Source organism: Oculina patagonica, chromosome 11, assembly GCF_052425735.1.
Source record: "Oculina patagonica isolate OP01 chromosome 11, crgOcupat, whole genome shotgun sequence".
NCBI lineage: Eukaryota > Metazoa > Cnidaria > Anthozoa > Scleractinia > Oculinidae > Oculina > Oculina patagonica.
In genome coordinates, this window is record NC_135768.1 from 23466560 (window position 1) to 23488065 (window position 21506).

Below are 21506 nucleotides of genomic sequence, written 5' to 3' on the forward strand. Positions count from 1 at the left end.
TCAGTGTCGACTTCATTGGTACTTGCTTTCTATTCAATAGTCGTACAACATAAACCAATCATCTTCCATCTTCCTCGCCCTATTCGTTCAGCGTGGGGACCCCCGCTAGTAGAACAAAGATCTCATGTTTCTCATATGAATAATAAGAAGAAGGTAAACAAGTACAGCATTGCTCATGTCCAATTGTTCCAAGTTAAGTTAACAAGAGCTTAACAAAATTCACGAGTGCTGTTCTTAGAAATTCATAAAGCGCTAAAGTATTTCACCGCTTTGTAACCATTGTAATAATAATATAAAACACTTAAATTGCGCTGTTCTCCGGCGGCCGTTTATAGAAAAATACCGTGTCCACTGAAATAAATTGAAAATTTCACATTTTTGCACTTCTGTAAGGCCCTCTGGGACCGCTGAGACTGGGGGGGGGGGGCTGGGAGGGCTCACCCCCAGCCCCCACCCCCACCCCAATATTTCCGAAAAGAATAAAGACTTGCTAAGAGAAGAGTCTATAAAGCCTCATATGTCAAGTCACTAGTCAGCCCCCCCCCCCCCCTAATTGGAAAATTGCTCCGCGGTCCCTGAGACATGGTAATTGGCCGTAAATTTCGATCTTCTCTACCAAGTAGATTTTTAACCCTCGGACGTACAAGCAAATTCATACCCCCACCATCGTACAAGGGAGGAGGGGTGGATGAAACCCCTCCCCAGAGTTTTTGTTCTATTAAGACGCATCGAACTTATTTTGCACTGAGTAGAAAGACCTTCGCTTACTGTACAAGATGACATAATTTGTGTTGGCTGTGACGTCATTAGAGCTGCCCACTTGGATCCGCCATCTTGGATTTCACCATTTTCTTTAAAAGTCACAAAGTAATGGAAATTGATGCAAAATCAAGCCAGAATGCTTATGGAATGATGAATTTTGGCCAGACCTGCTTGTAATTATGACGTTACTATGCCAACGTCAAATGTCATAGGCACATAGTTGACATATCAAAATTTCTGCAAGGGATGAATGAACAGCTACTGAAAGTTTCTGCGTTGTAGAGTAAATCCTCTTTTCAAAACTTCGGAAAAACCTTACCGGGGGGGGGGGGGGTGGCATCTGCTGTCCAAGGAAAACTTTTGGGAACCCATGAATTTAAATATGTAATACATAAACTTGCCCTTGAATCGGAACCCTGTCGATACACTGGACGTAACAAAAGTGTGGAAATGTGTACTTTTTTTCATTTATTTCAAGGAACATGCTATTTTCTAAACAGCCGATTGCACTGCACCTGTGTAAACTTGGTGAATTTTCACGACGCTTGTGTAGACATAACTAAAATATTTCGACACTCTCTTTACAGCACCTTCTAACAATATCTGTGGGCAGGTTTTTTTTTTCATTTAATGGAGACAACGATTTTGCTTTTCTTATCAAAGTAACGGGTTCAATTGAAAGAACCACCAAGCCAAAATTATCAATTTCGCTACAGACAACGACAGCAGAAAGATTTCAGTGATTTTTTTAAATATTAATTGAACCCCTTTTATTCATTTTCTGCCATAACGTTCTGGATCGCCTCCGCTGGATCGCCTAGCTTCACACAGGTCTCCATAATATTCGGATGTGCAGTTACACTGAAAACTTCGAATTCTTCCAAAAACAACTGCTGCATCACATGTGCCCCCGTGTTGGCAGCCCTTGTCACGTGCTTCCTGTCCTGTACACACTAGGAAATAAATAAATAAATAAATAAATAAATAAATAAATAAACCTCATTACAGGAAATTAACGACTGATGAAATTAACGCCAAGTCAAAAAGTCGCGTTTATAGCCCTTATGCATGTTTACGTCAGACAGGCTTGTTTCACCACCAAGACTCGCTTTGGAAATGCATTCTTGTAAATTTTATCATGAACAAATTCCCAAAGCAGCAAAGATGAAAAGAATACCCTCGAGAAAACTGCATGAAGGTGATAGAGATTTGAAAATAATTCGCGTAAACAAGGCTTGGTGGTGAATTTTGAGCATACGACGTTATCATGCATAAGGCCTATTTAAGACGCGTAAATTTTTAGTTGACGATGTTTACTTTTGTTTTCCGATGTTAATTAACATCGGAAAATTTTCGGAAGTGTTCGGGTCAACTTGGGAAGACTTCGGGTCAACTTCGAAAAGAAAAGTAATAGGTTCTCCTAGGGAGTAAAATTTTTGATTGATTGTAGTACTCTCGTCCAATCAGAATCCAGTAATTTTGATGGGTGTACTATAACATTAAAAAATCAAGCTAAATTATAATTTATTTACCTCTGTGTGTCGTGTGTCGGTCTATATAACGTTGCCGTGCAGTTCGTCCCGCATGCGGCTGATAGCTGCATTTGCTCTCAACAACTACTGATATATGGAGAACACATTACATTTAAAGGAAATAATAAAGAAACAATAGCAAAAAGAGTTTAAAAAATGAAATATATTTATTTCAGAAAATAAACTATTTTATGTAACTAAACATAATGATTGCTTAGCTTCTGATCAGTGAATTTCCTAACTTACGGGAAATTACTTCATTAGTTCTTTCTTGTTACGCAAGGCCGTTTACCAGTCCATATGGACCGGTAGCGCGAAAATTCCTAGAAAATTTGCCTTACTTCCGTTTTCCTCTAAATTTAGAGAACGAGAAGTTGATAAAATTAACCAAATACAGAACGATTTTAGGCCAAGACACTGAAACCGAGACCCTGACCCTGACGATCGTGATTCAAGCGTGGATTTTAAGACCCACATGTCAGACTCAGTTAAACCAACTTTGAGAGCTTTTAAAAGCCGGCCTGCGAAGGTGTTTTTTGCAAAAAAGGAAGATGATTCAGAAGGTTTTTCAAGTGTCAGAGATGGTAATTTGGACAGTTAGCTAAAATTCGAAGCGAGAAATTGAGGTAAATGATCTCTTAATTTGCTTTGCAAGTGTTTGGGTATATATGTTCACAATATAAACACATTGTCCTTCAGAATGCGACCATTAATTTAATCGCCGTTTTTTAAGTTAAGGATCGAACTCGCTTATACCATTTTTGTGATTCAAAATTTTTTTTGAGACGTTTGAAGTTTTTGTTAAGGAGCCTTATATCTTTCCTAGGAAGCATATTTTGTGTCCTTATAAAAGAGATATCGGAGACTGCAAATACCTTTGTTAATAGCAGGGACGGCGGAACATTTTTCCAAGTGTGTGTGTGTGTGGGGTGGGGGGGGGGGGCTGACTAGTGACTTGATGTGGGGGCTCTTAAGAGACTCTTCTCTTGGTTAGTCTTTATTGTATCGGAAAAAGGGGGAGGGGGGCTAAAGCTGCAAACCTCAAGAAACAACATTGAGTAGGGGGGAGGGGGATAAGATATTTAAACCCGCTTGCAGGTCGGGACATTTGTGAAAAATGCGTGGAATTCGTATGTTGCAACTAGTTTTGTCCAAGATTGTAGCGATGTCGTTTGATCAAGACGAAAAAGGAAGAAAAGCAAAAAAGGAGACCAGTTCATGTAAAACAGTATACTGGAACTGAAAAGCACGGAATAAATCTTTTCCAGTGACAGGGGAAAAAGGAAATCCATGTTTTCCTTTAAATTATTCTGCATGCCAAGATCTGATGACTTAAAACCAAATTCGTGGTCCAAAGAGAAATACTAGCGCAATAGAGATGTCTCGCATAAGGCCACTCCATATGCTTATAGTCCACTATTGGTGGATTTAACACCAACACCCAGAATACTAGCTTTCTTTAGTTTTGACGTGAACAGATCTAGAACTTTGTTGGGCCGAAAATTTTAAAATTACCAGCATTTATTTTAAAATTACGAGCATGTTTACTCGCTGAATTGTGCCACACGAGATCCAGTTAGTAATTAATTGTATCTATAATAAATTTCGAGGTCTGGCAGTCTGTGAGAAACGTTTTTGTATGAAATATTCAAAGGTATTTTCTATCAGTTTTAAAAACATTTGCAAAAGAGAAAGAAAGAACCCATCTAAGTACATACGACTGCAGCAGGAATGGCGTAGGTTTTCAATTACAGGTATCCAATTTGAAGTTGTTCAAATTGGAACAAGCGTGTTTATGTGACACCCACGTGATCGCGCGCCAATTACGCGACAAAATAGGCGCGCGCCAAGCCAATCGAAAATCGATAATTTTGTTTTAGTATCATACAAATCCTTAAAATATTTGCCGCCGACTGACCGAATGGTCATATATATCTTGAAGGTAGGTTCCACATCCCAGTTGGAATTATATTCCTGGCCACTGCTCCTAATCGTTGTTATATAATATTATATCCTCTAAGGCATAAAATAAATGACATGATCGAAAAATGCTAAAATTTCAGTCAGGAATAGGCATAACAAAGTTATTAAAAGGTTTGTCACTGACTTAAAAAGCTTAACGTTGTATCACAAAGTTACAAACTAAAACAAGACGTCTCGACCCGAAAATCTTCGGTCTTCATCGGTTTTTTAAAGGTCTTAAGAGGCTGTGTCTGTAATACTGGTCTGCCCGATCTGGCTTGTTAAATAGATTTCGCTCTTTTCTAGTGTGTTGCAAGACTTTCATGTACTTATACTAAAAACACAATTCACTTGACCGGATCATTAATTTTTTTCCAGTTTTTAAGGATTTTCGGTTCACCCGAACGAGCGCTTGTAACGACCACTGTCAAGGCTTAAATTTACCACAACTTTGAAAATTAATTAAAAAAGAACTAACAACTTCTGTACCAAACAAACACCACAGCCTGTTAAATTATGTCTTTTTAATTTATCACACCAACTTTCACGAACATTGAGTTCGAATCAAGCTAGCAGCAAAACATTAACGACACCCCTATCACACACCTTGATGAAACACTTGAAAACGGCTCAGATTCAAACTTTATTTTTGAAAAAGTGAGGCGGTCTACTTCAATCAAACCAACGCAGCCGAAAAGTAGATGTAATAGAAAATGTTCCTATCGAAAAAAACCTTCTGGTATCGTCTTAATGAAATATATACAGCTGTGTAAACTTGCCCAATTTCGAAGATCTTCATGTTTGCAGCCATTGTGAGGGACTCGTCAGGACGAGGAGTTTCATCAACTGGCCTCGCAGACATACCTAACACCATCAGAAATAAACAAAGATTAGATATAAATGCATTGCAGTTCAACTGAAAGAGAATAAATCGTGTTTAAAAATGGAAGCTCGACTTACATTTCAACGATTTCTACGGGCGTAAGGTCATTCTTGTTCGAATTTCGCTTGATGATTCCACAACAAATAACAATATTTGACACGCAGACTTTGACTGAATGTAGCGTTTGAATCAGTTAAAGGTAGTAACCTCGTGCTTTCCCTTCTTTACCGGCGTACAGCGAAGTTGTTTTCACGACAAAACAGCAAGCATCAGGTAAAGAGGACCAAACTGACATGTTTATCGATTGGTCGGTATATACTTCATGTATGGAGTACCGTTGTGTACCGTATGTGTACCGTATAGTGCCTCATACATGAAGTAGTGACCGACAGGCCGTTTTCTTCGGCTGTTTCTTCGACGTTCAACGTTTTGCGATGGATAATCTTTGCTGTACGCCAGTAAGGAAGGAAAAGCACGAAGTTACTGCCTTGAGCTGATTCATAGGCTACATCAAGTCGAAGTTTGTATGTCAAATATTGTTATTTCTAGTGGAATCATCGAGCGAAATTCCAATAGTATTAAACAACCGTACGTCCGTAACAGTCAAAATGTAAGTCGAGCTTCCATTTTTAAATACGATTTATTCTCTTTCAGTTGAACTGCAATGCATTTATATCTAATCTTTGTTTATTTCTGAAGGTGTTCGGTATATCTGCGAGGCCAGTTGATGAAACTCCTCGTCCTGACGAGTCCCTCAAAATGATATGGCTGCAAACATGAAGATCTTCGAAATTATGCAAGTTTACACAGCTGTATATATTTCATTAAGACGATACCAGAAGGTTTTTTTCGATAGGAACATTTTCTATTACATCTACTTTTCGGCTGCGTTGGTTTGATTGAAGTAGACCGCCTCACTTTTTCAAAAATAAAGTTTGAATCTGAGCCGTTTTCAAGTGTTTCATCAAGGTGTGTGATAGGGGTGTCGTTGATGTTTTGCTGCTAGCTTGATTCGAACTCAATGTTCGTAAAAGTTGGTGTGATAAATTAAAAAGACATAATTTAACAGGCTGTGGTGTTTGTTTGGTACAGAAGTTGTTAGTTCTTTTTTAATTAATTTTCAAAGTTGTGGTAAATTTAAGCCTTGACAGTGGTCGTTACAAGCGCTCGTTCGGGTGAACCGAAAATCCTTAAAAACTGGAAAAAAATTAATGATCCGGTCAAGTGAATTGTGTTTTTAGTATAAGTACATGAAAGTCTTGCAACACACTAGAAAAGAGCGAAATCTATTTAACAAGCCAGATCGGGCAGACCAGTATTACAGACACAGCCTCTTAAAAGCCGTAACGGCTTTTTTTAACGGTTCACGTATTTGCGCGTGCTACAAGGACAAAACGTCAACAAAAGATCGCTGCACGAGATCTACATGATGTTTGAATAGGTTTTGCATGTGAAAAATCCATAAAAACTAGTGCCCTGTTGTTAAGCCCGTAAACCTATTTACACTTAAGTGACCTATGCCGTTTCACGCTTGCGGACAAGTTTTGAAATGTCCAGTCATTTCTCTGAACAAATTGTCGCGTCAGAATGTGAGTGACATTTTGAAGACAACAAAAGGTAAAATCACTAGTACAATAGCTTTGCAGGTATTGCTGGCATCCCAATACATTCCTCAGTCGCTTTTATGCCAAAAAAATCGCCAAGTTCAGGCGAAAGTAGTAGGGTGGGAGGGCATGATTTCAGGTTAGGGATGACAGTACTTTTGTCTTCAGTTTCACAAAACAATTATTTGAAAGTTTTACCTGTCGAAGACATAACCTGCAACGATCGCCATATCAGATTCACGTGAAAGCAACCGAATGCTATACAAAACAATCAATTTTATCGCACAAAAGTTTTCGTCAAAGAAAAACAAAGTGGGTGATTTTCACCCTTAAAGAAGCATTTTTCATCGGTTCTTGTGACTGTACTTAATTCTTAGAGGAAAATCTAGTCAATCATCAACCACTTATTGTTATCTGGAGTCACAAGGGATATCCAATATGGGAATGCGGCTTGTCCTAGATTGTCCTGTCTTTTGGTTGGAAGACGGTTTGCCTGTCTTAACAAAATTTGTCCCAGTCAAAACAAGCAGTTCGTAATTGCTTTAGCGATTGTTTTTTACTTCAAATAACAAAATATATCGTGTTTGCGACACTAGCTGATCATGGGTCACCTATTTCTTTGTTGTTTTATATTGTTGAACAAATTGTTTGCCTAAAAATTCGCGGTTCGCACTTGCTTTTTTGCAACAATTGACACACTACTTAGGAAATCTATTAAATGTTACCAGACTTGTCCGCAAGTTCGAGTCGACTCTTATTAAAATTAACTTGAAGTGGAGAAAAGTATGCAAAGAAAAAAAGAAGACTTGTTCATTTTAAAGTGGATTTTGAAATTTGAACACAATGAATGTATTTCAACTTACCTCTTGTGCAGAGCATCACAAGAACAAGAAAGGACAAGACCACAAGAATCTTCATTGTTGAAAAGCTCTTTTCTTATTTATGCTTTTAATCGACTTGCGTCCCTCAGAAACTAAAACGACTGTTTCTGTTGTTATCCTTCAGGATCGAGCTCTTTCAAATGGCACGCCTTATAATTTATAGATCAGTGTCGACTACATGGGTACTTGCCTTATATTCAATTGTCGTATAATATAAACCAATCATATTCCATCTTCCTCACTCCATGCCGTGATAGAAATTTGGTTCTCTCACTAACTGGTACTTTTTTGTTTGCTTTTATTTCTGTCTTTTCCTTGTTTCTCTACTTTCTATCTTAAAGTACTATTTATGTAGATATTAATTTCTTGTTTGTATCTTATTTTCTGTTTCTTTTTCCTTCAATATATTACATGTACAACCTTGGGAGTCAATATTGACTAGAATCTTAATTTCGCGGATCATATAAGCAAGCTTTGTACTAGAGCTAGTCAAAAAGTAGGAATATTTGTGCCCCTGCGTAATTTAATACCCTGTTATGCCAAGCTAATATTATATAATGAAGATGAATTGTTCAACAATGACACGAGCATGGGACAAAGAAAAATCTGAGTCCTCGACCGGAATCAAACCCACGGCCTCACCCAGATACCGGTTTCCACACTCTTACCACACTCTTGATGATTTCGCAGATCCTAGCAGTATGCAGGACGCGTGTCACATATCAACCTAGGGCGCGTGTCACATATCAACCTAGTAAAATGGCCCAGCTCACAACAGGACTCTCGTGGCTGAGTTAGCTAGAGCGCCCAACCGGTATCTGGGAGGCCCTGGGTTCGATTCCCTTCGGAGACTCAGATTTTTTCTTTGTCCCATGTTTGTGTCATCGTTGAACAATTCATCATCATTATTTATCACCGAGCTTAAAGATTATCACCTTTATTATTTACCCAATATTATATAGGAGTGCCATCTTGACATATTTAACTTATTGTCATCTAGTATGGAACTTCTATAAGTCATCTGATAACAGAAAAATTGAGCGCACTCAAGAGGTACGCCACTCTTATGTACAAAGTAAAAAATTAAGTTGTACGAAGATGTGTATCTGAGCTCTTCAAGGTCAAGAACTCTCACCACCACCTCAAATACCGTGACTTTGCAATCCCTCCTTTAAACACTATATGTTACGGAAAGCATTCATTAAAATACCAAGGCCCATTCATTTGGTAGAGTAGGACGGCTATCTGTGAAATTAATTCACAATTGGTTCATGCTTTAGCGTGCACTATCGAGTTATGGTGCACCCGGGAAGTTTGGAGAGCACTCAAGAAGCGTAAGAGGTGCTCATGGCGAAAGCCGAGAGCCAAAGTTGGAAAATTATAAATATTATAATTTAGAAACAACATTTCATAAATCAATTTTATTCTTTTCATCATGTCTCAGCAATCACTGCACTAGACTGTGTAAGTTAGTTGTTGCACACAATAAACAAACTAAAGGCATTCTCAGTGTGATGCAACAAAAAAACATGATTAACGCAAGTGGAAAGGTCTTAGGCATTAGCGTCGTCCATAAGTCAGCTCCGAGTGACTCATACTGGTGCATTTCGCGGGCTCACCATCAGCGGGTGGCACGCATACCGGCTTTTCCTCAGTACATCTGCTTTTTTCACTTTCTGTACACTCTAGGCAAAAAATGAAAGGTAAAATGTGAATTAAACCGAGTGCAGAAATACAAAAGAATAAATATATATAAATTTTATGAAGTGTTGATATTATATAGAAAACTAGTGTCTGAATAGGGTTAACCGACTAACGCCAAAGGGCGAACAATGTTACTGACTACCGAAGAAATTAGGAAAAAATTACCGATTAGCGACGAATAAATTCTAACCGACAACCGACATGGTTCGACGTTATAGGGATGTTTTCATTCAGAAAGAACAGCATTTTTAATTTATTGCTAACTTAGGAAATGTTCTGATTCTTTGGTGGGCTCTATTTCACCAGACGTAACAACACTGATTAATTCCAAATTAAGTCAATTAAAGAATTGCCTGTCTTCAAATTACTTTACGCATTTAAAGGCCCTGGATCCTCCTTTTCGGGAAGCAGTGATGGACTCATTTCTAGATTTCTAGCGGCTGGTAATCGAGCCGACGAGACAGCATTCGATTGTATTTTCACTGGGCATTGTTTATTCATTCGGTCAGGCCATGAGTGGGATTGAAAAGTCATCGTCAGTTTTTTTGCGAAAAGGTGAAGAGGCTAGGTCGCAATTGAACTTTGAAATTGACATAGGTACAGGGGTTGTATGTACCAGTGGGGCTAAATTGAAAATAGTATTGTAGTTCGAAAATAAATGGTTCGCTTCAGCTAAGGTTCGTTTCTTACCGCAATTGCTCCACCGAGTGCTTTGGTAGATCCTATCCCACGCACACCACGGTATGGAATGTCCTTTATAGGTACATTCGCTGTACGTTTCGCCCTCATATTCGAAAGGAAAATGACATTGAGCTCGTGCCCCGATCACTGCAAAAGACATGTTTTGAACGTAAAATTTATATTCCTAACAGAGCTCTTAGAGAAAGGGGCCATGACTTCATACTCCCTAAAGTAAAAACGGAACGATTCAAACGGGCTTTTGTAAATAGATGTGTTTTTAAATTTATTTCTTAAAATCCTTCTTATAATACAGATGAAAGGTTTTCTTTTTCTAGTTTAGCTTAGTTTGTTATTGATTTTAAAGCCACCCGTATGTTGTGACTGATTTCTTAATAAAGACTTCTACTACTAAAAAAGAAAAAAAAAGACTTCTTCTATTCCTCGTTCGCTGACAGGAGGAAATCTCGCGGTGTTTGAAACTGCTCTTGTATAAATAATAATAATAATAATAATAATAATAATAATAATAATAATAATAATAATAAAAATTAGAGCAATGCGATTCCCCAAAAAGCAACTTCAGTTCGTTCCTGTTGCAGACTACACAAACTGCGCAGCTATTTATGAGACGTGATGGGATGCTCGAGGATGCGATTGCATTCACGGCGACTGAATTGACCCCTTACTCTGACAGACTACTACGAGCGATGACAACATTTGTTTGGTAGCCTTCGAACACTGTCGGAATGGAATTTATTGGCTGCGGCTCGTCATGCGCGCGAATCTCGCACATTGCGTGGGTGAGTAGTCCAGTCAAGAGGAGGTACTGACAGTACCAAAACAGCTTGGCAGTTTCTGCTTTCATCCCTGGATTGCTGGATTGTGCAGTAAAGCGTTATTAAATGGTAAAGTGCTTTGGGCTGAAACATGCTCCATAAAAAGCGATGGCAAATATTTTAGTTAAAGTTTGTAAAGGTATTTGCTGTAGTTCCAATTTATCTTTGGTTTAAAATTTTTAAAACCAGTTCAATATTTTATTCCCTTGCCTGATACTCGTTATCAAAATTTCAAACGAAAGAATGTTATTTAACGAATTATTAAACGCAAACCCAGTTACAATTTTTCTAGCAATTAAGTTATGACTGATCATTGAGAGCACAAAATCAACATTTAAATTGTAGTTATGAATTGCACTAAACTTTTGGCACCCTTATTAGAGAAACATGCATGTAAACTGTAGCAACGACTAAAAAGTGAAAAAGAAAGCAAAGATCAACTATACAAAACTCAGAGTCAAGTTCGAAGTTCAATGCGCATTTTTAGAATTGCATATAACTAACATTGTACAATGACAACTTAAAAGCAACACCTTACCATCAGCTACGCAGACCATCCAAACAACAAAGAACAAGATCACAGCACTCTTCATTGTCGACCAGTAACTTGCTTCTAAAGAGTTTTTCGTTTCCTGCCAAAAGCGAATTGCTTTGCTTAATAATACGAGCACGTCTGTTTAAGACGTTTTTATTTCTGCTCTTTTTATCTCTGGAAAGATGAGAACCAATCATATTCGTTTCATCCTCATAAATTATTAAGACTGGTACACTTTCCATTTAGTGCAAATTTTTTAACCCGTGGTAATTAACTTCACGAGCGAAATTTCCAGTCAGACGCGATGACTGACTGCCGGTTAGCCGAAGGGCCTTACTTGTTTGCTATGATTATTACCGTTACTCCTTAGCTCAGGACCATTATTTTTTTGGAGGGGGGGGGGGGAGGGGGATGAAAAATATTGAAAAAAATTGTTTGCAGGGCCTGGAAAGACAAAATAAATTGTTTGCAAACACGATATGTATAACAAAAAATAGTAAGAATTTCGAAAAAAAATGTTTGCAGAGGTGCCTAAACTAAAAAAAAAAGTTTGCAGAGGAAGATTTTTCATCCCCCCTCCCAAGAAAATAATGGTCCGTCCCTTAGCGTAAGACAAAATGGCGGGAGAAGTGAAAAGTGCCATGACATAACCTGTCATACTATTTAATCGGACAAAAAGAGTTTAAAGAGTTGAAGGCGTTTTGGCCTAATGGTTGGCGCGTAGGGCTCAAGATTGAGCGGTTGGGTTCGAGTCTTGGTTCAGTTGTGTTCTCGGGAAAGATATCTTCGCCCAGGGGCATAAATGATTAGACTGATAAGGGTCTGGTGAACTTCAGGGAAACCTGTCAATGTGCTTGGGGGGTTACATGCCTTGAATTTATATCTCGTCCAGACTGAAAAGCAGAACAACTAGTCACTTTATGCTAGAGAAACCGAAGTAAAGCGCCGAGACTGAACTGTTGTGCAACCTCTAATACATTAATTAGGACCTTTTAATCAAAAAGCTGTCGGAAGAACGTCGACGAAGTAGCAAGTACATGACTTCCTTTGGGGGGCACTGTTCCTGTGTTCCTTAGCCCTCACAGTGCTTCTCCGATGACGTAGGTACTTTGCCGCCCAGAAGGTCTAAAAAAAAGCCCGGTCTGAATAGGGTAAACATTTCATAATTATTGACTGAACTTTTAGAAGCGATTGCTTTAGTTAATGATACGAACACATCTTGTAAAGGAAGTTTTATTTGTTCTCAGTGGCTTAGAAGTCATTGTCATTGTAGAAGATTTCCATTAGATAAGTGAAGCTGGCGTTGTTTCTTAGCCGAAGGGCTTTCCCGGTGTCCCGATATATACCTACTCATAACAGCGAGACACAGTGGCGGAAATAATGAAAAGGGAAAATGGTAAAATAACATTTAATTAAACTGGTGGTAGATTTTAATCAAAACATCATCGTTAAAACAACGGCGCAGGGGAAAGAGACCAATCTTACTTACGGGAAAATTAGAGGAAGGAAATCATTCCCTGCCTTAAGACAATTGCTTCGCTTTAAGACGCAAGAACGTCTTGCTAAGTTGTTTTTAATTCTGTTCTTCTTATATCTGAAAAGATTAAAACCAATCATATTAGTGTTTCGTTCATATTATTAAGACTGACACGCCTCATATTTAGTGTAAAATGTTTCCAGGAGAAATATTCTATTAACAGTGCGTCCATGAGAGAACAGGGCAGTAACAGGCAATAGGTGATACAGCTCATCATCATCATCATCATCAAAACCTTTATTTGCACACGATAGGGTTTAAAGCACAATGCTTGTGGGGTCGTGTATTATACTTAATATTACAAAATACTAATAAACTAATAGATTTCTAAATTACAACTAAATGCTTATATACTAAATTGGATCGTATCTACTATAAAAATAATTAATTACATAACAATCAGTAACATTTAAAGTCATTGTAATGCCTAGGGAGCGACTGAACCGACTGAGCATTGAAATTAAGCTCCTTAATATAATTGTCAGCTCAAATCACCGATTTCGCCCAAACTTAGCATAAATGTTGGGTATGGTGAGCTATTCACTGTGGCAAAACATTAGCTCAAAATATTTTATTCCCTTGGAGTTATGGCTCCTTTTGCAAAATTGGCAATTTTTCACTAATTTATGCATATTTAATTAGCTGACTTTGAATGACCAGTTCCACAAGAAAAAAAGACTTCTGAAAATAAAATTTACTGCATTATATTCTGTGGTTATAAGGCTTTAAGTACAGTAATTTACTTCAACCGTCCGATTTGATGTCTTCTCCTCAAACAGATTTTTGGAAGGTACACATTTCGTACTGCTGGAAATGGCCTTCAATTAGTGCCAAATATCTCCCATGAACAACAACTTATATACATTATTCTTACATGGGTAATGAAATCCATCATTTAACTTCACAAAAATGGCACAAAATGTTTGGGGACCAATATATTTTATTCGTACTGAGGAACTAAACACACGTGACTTAACGATTTCTTGCTATTTCATCAAAATTCACCGAAACACAGAAGCCATTTATTTACTCAATTTGGCACAGAAGTGGTACAAAATAGCTAATCAAGCATACATCTATCGATAACAATCAAAATATTGGCGAAGAAAAGGCACCTAGGGCATTTTTCGGAGCATTTTCAGAGCCATATAAGCTTCTTATATTCGGCAATGTTGTGATAGCAAATGTAAATACAACAGCGAAAGATTTTCTTCACAAGCTCGCTCAATCCAACATCTAGGCACATCAAAGTTAAGAAACAAGAAAGTAATGCTACATACATGCCACTTATCGACACTTAGATGCTTTCTTCTGAAGATTTTGTTCTTCTTGCTGTACTTCGATCTCAGTTGACATGTGTACTGTTGCTTTGAGGCGCGCTGAACTCAGCCAATCCATCGTGGTTCATACTTCGTGAAAGGTATAAACAGGCTGTCAAAAAAGTCATTCAAAGAGCTGTTCAAAGTTCACGGAGGGACAGTTCTCTCAGCCAGTTTACATGATATAAATTTAACTGGAAATAAACAGCCGTTATCCCCCGCCATCTTGGATTTATATTGAGCCTGCCGTTTCAGTCAGCGGTACGGCCCGTTCACGTATCCTCACGCGCGACCACACGCGTGTGACCACGCGTGTTCAGATATATTTGCTTTTCCTCCGCGAATGTTCGTTTTTGTCATGGTAAGTAGATTGCGCTTGTTATTTACATGACAATATTTTCAATTTGTCTTAGCAAAAAAAATTTCCTCCGCTGCAGCTTGATGTGTGTACTGCAATGCTCATATTTAGTTCGGTTTCCTGTTATTTCTTTTCGCTGGTGGGAGACCTGATGCAAAAGAGACTAGAACGATAGAACTGGGAAACCCGTGCAAATCAGTAGAGTACAAATTTGTACTCTACTGATTGCAGTTGAATAAAAATATATGATTCAAACTAATTGTACTCCATGGCCACTGAGTAGAGCAAGATATAAGTTCCTTCTACCAAATATCAGAAATTGATGAGAAAATCAAGGAAAGTGTAGTTCTAGGGAATAAAGTCGATTGTCTGTTGATGAAAATGTAAATCAGGAACGTGGCCTTACCCCTGGAGAAGATCAGGATTGCTCCTTGCTTTTTATATACCCTTCAAGGGGAGGCCGATGATACAAAATACTGAAATGTTGATCAAAATAGTAGATGAATTAATGATCACGGCACAAAAATGCAGCTGATATCCACCAAACCCTAATGGACATGAAGTGTTTCTTTCTAGAAACAACGAAATTCAGCAAGAACGACAGAAAAATAAAACACGAACCTTCAGCATAGGATTTAGCTTCCCTCTTCGACTGAACACACGTGGACGAATAACAACAACACCCTAGTGACAACGACTTTCAAAACTTTACGGCGAGGGTTAACTACTCCCAGCACTTGACACTACAAACTATAACCACCAGTATCTCATCCACGATGTTGTAGAGATGATAGGCTATAGAACATGATGTTATCGATGAATCAGGAACAACTAGAGCCAAAAGTTGGAACGCCACTCGTTTTCAAGGTGTAAAATATCCGCCATGATATGGCACTTCGCTCTCTGTTTTTCGAAGTACAGCAAGAAGAACAAAATCTTCAGAAGAAAGCATCTAAGTGTCGATAAGTGGCATGTATGTAGCATTACTTTCTTGTTTCTTAACTTTGATGTGCCTAGATGTTGGATTGAGCGAGCTTGTGAAGAAAATCTTTCGCTGTTGTATTTACATTTGCTATCACAACATTGCCGAATTAAGAAGCTTATATGGCTCTGAAAATGCTCCGAAAAATGCCCTAGGTGCCTTTTCTTCGCCAATATTTTGATTGTTATCGATAGATGTATGCTTGATTAGCTATTTTGTACCACTTCTGTGCCAAATTGAGTAAATAAATGGCTTCTGTGTTTCGGTGAATTTTGATGAAATAGCAAGAAATCGTTAAGTCACGTGTGTTTAGTTCCTCAGTACGAATAAAATATATTGGTCCCCAAACATTTTGTGCCATTTTTGTGGAGTTAAATGATGGATTTCATTACCCATGTAAGAATAATGTATATAAGTTGTTGTTCATGGGAGATATTTGGCACTAATTGAAGGCCATTTCCAGCAGTACGAAATGTGTACCTTCCAAAAATCTGTTTGAGGAGAAGACATCAAATCGGACGGTTGAAGTAAATTACTGTACTTAAAGCCTTATAACCACAGAATATAATGCAGTAAATTTTATTTTCAGAAGTCTTTTTTTCTTGTGGAACTGGTCATTCAAAGTCAGCTAATTAAATATGCATAAATTAGTGAAAAATTGCCAATTTTGCAAAAGGAGCCATAACTCCAAGGGAATAAAATATTTTGAGCTAATGTTTTGCCACAGTGAATAGCTCACCATACCCAACATTAATGCTAAGTTTGGGCGAAATCGGTGATTTGAGCTGTATCACCTATTGCCTGGTCCTCTCTTGAATGCACACTTAAACGAGGAAGCTGACGACTGGTTAGCCGAAGGGAGATTCTTGTGCCCTATGATTACTCTTACCCCATACGGCGAGACAAAATGGCGGACAAAGCTGGAAGTGGCAAGTGTCATGACATTTATCGGACAAATAGAGTTTAAGAAGTAGAAGGCCTGGGGCCTAGTGTTGGCGCGTATGACTCCGCATCGCGCGGTACGGGTTGGAGTCCTGGTGCTAACCACTGTTGTGTTCTTGGGCGAGACATTTTACTCTCACAGTGCCCCTCTTTGCCCAGGAGTATTAAATAGATTTAGCCAAGCCTAAAGGAGAGCTCCAGGGGAATTTACTTTTCCCTTCACTGAACCTTCACTGACCTTAAAAAAAATTAGGATTTGAGCGCGCGATCAAATTGAAAAACCAGTTTCCCGTCAGTGGTCAACTTTTAAAAAAAACACGTCACCTTGATGAGTTATACACCTGGGCCCTCGATATGGTCACGTGATGCTGGTCAGCGGACACCTTGTATTGACAGCTGTCAATTGACCATAACTTGGATGCCCAGTATCAAAGAGGTTAGGGTTAATCAGGCTCCTGGGTTAATCTATTTCTAGAGTGCACGACGTACGTACGTCGTACGCTCCCGCGAGCCATGCCGCTAGCCATGATGGCCATGAAAACTCAAGTTCATGGTTTTCCTATTTCTGTGGATTTTCTAGGGGTATGGGGCTCCACTCTGCGACCCTTCGGGCCGCTGTGGAGCTCCGCTAAATGATAGGGTTGTACTGAGCTTTAGGGAAACTTGTGGATGTGCTGGGAGGGGTTACATGTGATGGATCTGCATGTCGTCCAAGGGGAGTAGTTAAACTTCTAGTCGCTTCATGCTAGTGTAACCGAAGTTAAGTGTGACTGCACTGATGAGCCACCAATTAATTGGAAACTTTTAATCAAAACACTGTCGATAGATCGTTGGCAAAATAGCGAAGACGGAAGTTCCTACCGAGGTCTCTGTTCCTGTGTTCCTTAACTCTCACAGTATCTTTCTTCTCTCCTCTGCAGAGACTTCAATTGTATTCGCGTACAAGTGCGACTGAAAAAATTGGGAAGAAGAAAAAATAAGGCGCGGTGTGCACGATGAGACAAGAAAGAAGGAACTATTTAAGCAACTGTGAGAAGTTACAGAGCTACGTAATGACGTTAACGATGAAGATGATTTTCTTCGTTTGAAAAAAAAAACTCTAAAGGATTATTTTCCGAGCTTAAAATTTACCATCTTCTTTATTTATTACAAATAGAAAGGAAGTGGCTCCGGATTCAGAAAGGAACGGAAATAGAAGACGATAAGAAAAAAAGCTTCAGTTGGAAAAAAAATCGAATCTTCTAATGCTGAAACAGCATTTGCGTAAATCACTTTAATTTATTCTTTTCTACAAGTTTCAGCCCACACAAATATATATCACTTTACTCGACTGCGTAAGTTAGTTAGTAAAGGCAGACAACAAACGACTGAAGAAGTCTTAGCGTGTTCACCAAAGACGTGATTTACGCAACTAGAAAGTCGTCCAAATATTCCAGTAGCCACATGTCCAGACACGCATTTCGCAGGTTTGCCATCAGCAGCTGGGATGCATGCTTCCAGACCCCTTTGACAATTCAATGACTCTGCTTCACTAGTGGTACACTCTAGGGAAAAAATGAATTTATGCTGAAATACAGAAGAATAATTATAAACAAAGAAAAATATAAAAGGTTTCACACAATCGGAGAAGTGCTCGATGCAAATACATGCAGAGCGGAATACTATAATTAAGGATAGAAACTTCACGGACAGTTACTCAGAGTTTCACGCACGAAGCGATCATCAGACTGTGCCGTTAGATGCGGGTAAAATACAATTTAAACTTCGTTCATGGAGAATGGTTGGAACGATCCTGTCTCTGATTGGCCGCGTAGTACTTGTTTTCGTGCCTGCACTTGGTAACAAGCTCAGATCTTTTGTTCAAGAGAGTAGATCTGTCAGCTGATAGTAAGCAGAGCTTCTCCGTCAGACACAAATTGCAGCGTGACGGATTTCCCCTGTAAGCGCTTAGGATCGTTCCAACCGTCCTCCATGAACGAAGTTTAAATTGTATTTTACCCGCATCTAACGGCACAGTCTGATGATCGCTTCGTGCGTGAAACTCTGAGTAACTGCCCGTGAAGTTTCTATCTTTACTTATAGAAGAATTATTATATATACATTTTTGCAGTGTTGATATTACCTGGCAAACTGCACACACCATCTTAAAAATATTAATCCTCAAAGTAAAGTTAAGGATACCCTAGTCTGGCCTGGCAACAATATTGTGGCATAAATAATCCTGACCTATCGAAGCGGGAAATTCAGTGAATATCAAATAGATAATGTATTGTCATTGAATGTACTACCGCGAATGCAACTCATCAGGTTGGTTTGAATTGAAAAAAATTGTTCTTTTCGACTTAGTTCTTTTCTTATCACAGTATCTTCACCGGGGGGGGGGGGGAGGGGAGGGAGGAAAGCAACTTTCCATACATTCTCTTAAATGAAATCTGAGCGATGTTCTCACAACTTGCAAAGCCAACATCAGGTCGGTAGCCAGCGGCTACATCTAAGGCGCATGACAGCTCCTCAACTTGCCAAAACAATTTTAACAACAACGTGGTGCCAGCAGGAGAGTTCGGTTCCTTATTCATCGCAGTAAAGGAAGTTTTCTAAGTTTTGTCTTTAAAGCCGTAAAAATGACTCCGGAAAGGTTCTTGTTGCCAACATATGGTGGCGATCGCCGGATCGAATGTTCTCGTGCCGGTTGGAGCTATTTTTCTTGCTCTATCGTTTCAAGGTTGTTTGTTGACTTAGTCTTTCTTTGTTTTACGTCATTATTGTGCCCCACGTGCGTTGAAAATCGTGGTACGATCATTTTCATTTCAGCGCTTAAAAAGTAACCCGACATAACAAAATCCTGCGTTTTTAAAACTACACGACGACGGCGAAATTTTGTGTTAAAAACAATGCATTTACATTTTTAGTAAAAAATAGTTCTGACCCATTTACAAAAGCTGAATCCACGGCATCGTTGTCGTGGTTGCTATACTTTCCATTTCGCGGGAAAATATCGCCTGCTGACGCGCCGTCCAAAAACCGCAAAAAACGTGAATTGATCGCGTTGCAAGTTGTGAGAGCATCGCTACTCCGTCCCTGACCTCGTTTCTATCCTCCCCCCTACTGATCTCCACCGCTTTGACTGTCACACCACGGTCTGTAATGATTGGCATATGTACAGGAGTTCTATGTCCCCTCTTTACACCAGTGGGGTTAAAGGGACTATGTCACGGACTTTACCAGAATTTTGAACCGCCAAAATTTATATTTGTGTCGCAGGAAACCTAAAAATAATCGTTTTCATTTTCATTACAAAAAGGCTATATTAGAGCACTGAAACTGTTAACGAGCATCTTTGGCTGCGGATGGCTCGGATGGAAACGGATTGTAATTTGAAAAAGTTAGGCAAACGTTTTCAAGTTGTTTCAGCGCGTCTTCGAAATATCGATATCTATAGCCGTTGCTTGATTTATATCGGCAAATTGAGGTTATATCTTCCTTTAAATGTTCAAATATAATGTCTATTTAAGATTAAGTTGCCTACCACAAATTTCAGAACAGTTTAGAACAAAAATTGGCGAAATCCCCGTGACATAGTCCCTTTAAATTGAAAATAGTATTGTAGTTCGAAAATTCAAGGCTGGCGTCAGCTTAGGTTAGTTTCTTACCGCAAATGCTCCACCGAAAAAATCGGTAGTCCCTATCCCATGCACATCACGGTCGTCTATGGTCTTTATAGGTACAACCGCTGTACGTTTTGCCCTTATATTCGAAAGGAAAATGGCGTTGATCTCGTCCCCCGATCACTGCAAAAGAAATGTCTTGAACTTTAAATGTATATTTCTCGTTCGCTGATAGAAGGTACCTAGCTGAAAATATTAATTAACTTAAATATTTAATGGCTCCTAACGCGGCCAGAAAATCATTTTGAATCAAACCAAATCTGTTTTAGTTCTAGTCTCGATAAAGTCTTTCAGTTGCCAGAGTTTGAGTGGGTGTTTTTTAGAAAGTCGACCTCTTAAACTGTAGCCATGGGGTTCACTATGATTTCGTTTCTTCCTAGAGAGATGTGAATGTAAACTGTAGCGCTGCCGCACAAATAAGCGATTATGGAAAAGAAGAAAACAAAAAGCAATCGTATGAAAGAATCAATTTCGACGTTTACAAAAAGTTTTTTTAGAATTGCATATAACTAAAATTGTGCTAATAAAAACTAAAAGCAATACCTTACCATCAGCTACGCAGACCATCCAAACAACAAAGAACAAGATCACCGCACTCTTCATTGTCAAACAGTTGCTTGTTCCTGAAGATGATAGAGATGATATGAATACGTCTTGCTAAGACGTTTTTTGTCTCTTATCTTCTTATCTCTGAAAAGATGAGAACCAATCATATTTGTTTCGTCCTCATAATTAATTAAGAATGACGCATCTCCCAATTACGTAATTAACTTCAGAGGCAAAATTTTCAATTAACGGGATGACTGACAGCTGGTTAGAAGAAGGGCCTTACTTGTTTGCTATAATTGCCTTTACTCTCTAGCTTAAGACAAAATGGCGGGGGAAGTGAAAAGTGCCATGACATAACCCGTCATACCATTTAATCGGACAAGAAAAGTTAAAGGAGTTGGAGACGCGTTGACCTTATGATTCAAGCGGTCAGTGTTCGAGTCTTAGCCCAGTTGTGCTCTCGGGCAAGATATTTTTACTCTCACAGTGCCCCTTTTTGCCCAAGAGCATAAATGATAAGGGTGCAGGGTGCAGGTGAACTTCAGGGAAACCTGTTAATGTGCTGGGGGTTCCATGCCATGAATTTGTATCTCGTGCAGGGGGAGTAGCAAAACTACTAGTCGCTTTATGCTAGAGAAACAGGAAGTAAAGCGTTGAGACTGTACTGATGAGCAACCTCTAATACATTTATAAGGATCTTTTATTCAAAACGCTGTCGAAAGCACCTGTGTTCTTGGGCGAGACATTTTACTCTTTACAGTGCCCCTCTTTGCC

The 21506-nt window shown here is 38.9% G+C and overlaps 2 protein-coding genes across 3 annotated transcripts in view; one reads left to right on the forward strand and one right to left on the reverse strand.

Moving 5' to 3' along the window:
* The window catches only part of LOC144629868 (uncharacterized), a 182981-nt gene that overhangs the window by 24887 nt on the left and 136588 nt on the right, over positions 1-21506 (forward strand). The window lies entirely within an intron of this gene.
* On the reverse strand, positions 1267-7744 carry LOC144629869 (uncharacterized). Of its 2 annotated transcripts, none has more exons than XM_078488114.1 (3): positions 7607-7744; positions 2295-2378; positions 1267-1715 (listed from the first exon to the last, which is right to left on the reverse strand). In XM_078488114.1, exons 1-3 carry the CDS (start codon positions 7659-7661, stop codon positions 1537-1539), a joined length of 318 nt encoding a protein of 105 aa, XP_078344240.1. In that variant the 5' UTR covers positions 7662-7744; the 3' UTR covers positions 1267-1536. The 2 variants fall into 2 exon arrangements, with proteins under 2 accessions (XP_078344240.1, XP_078344239.1); XM_078488113.1 differs by having other exon boundaries at positions 2295-2381.

What these genes read in the sequence shown, in the direction of transcription:
- LOC144629869 (XM_078488113.1), bottom strand. Translation starts at nt 7,661, where the DNA reads ATGAAGATTCTTGTGGTCTTGTCCTTTCTTGTTCTTGTGATGCTCTGC. An exon ending in TGTGATGCTCTGCACAAGAG is followed by an intron (nt 2,382 to 7,606) that starts GTAAGTTGAAAT and finishes TCCATATATCAG; the next exon opens with TAGTTGTTGAGAGCAAATGC. An exon ending in CCGACACACGACACACAGAG is followed by an intron (nt 1,716 to 2,294) that starts GTAAATAAATTA and finishes TTTATTTCCTAG; the next exon opens with TGTGTACAGGACAGGAAGCA.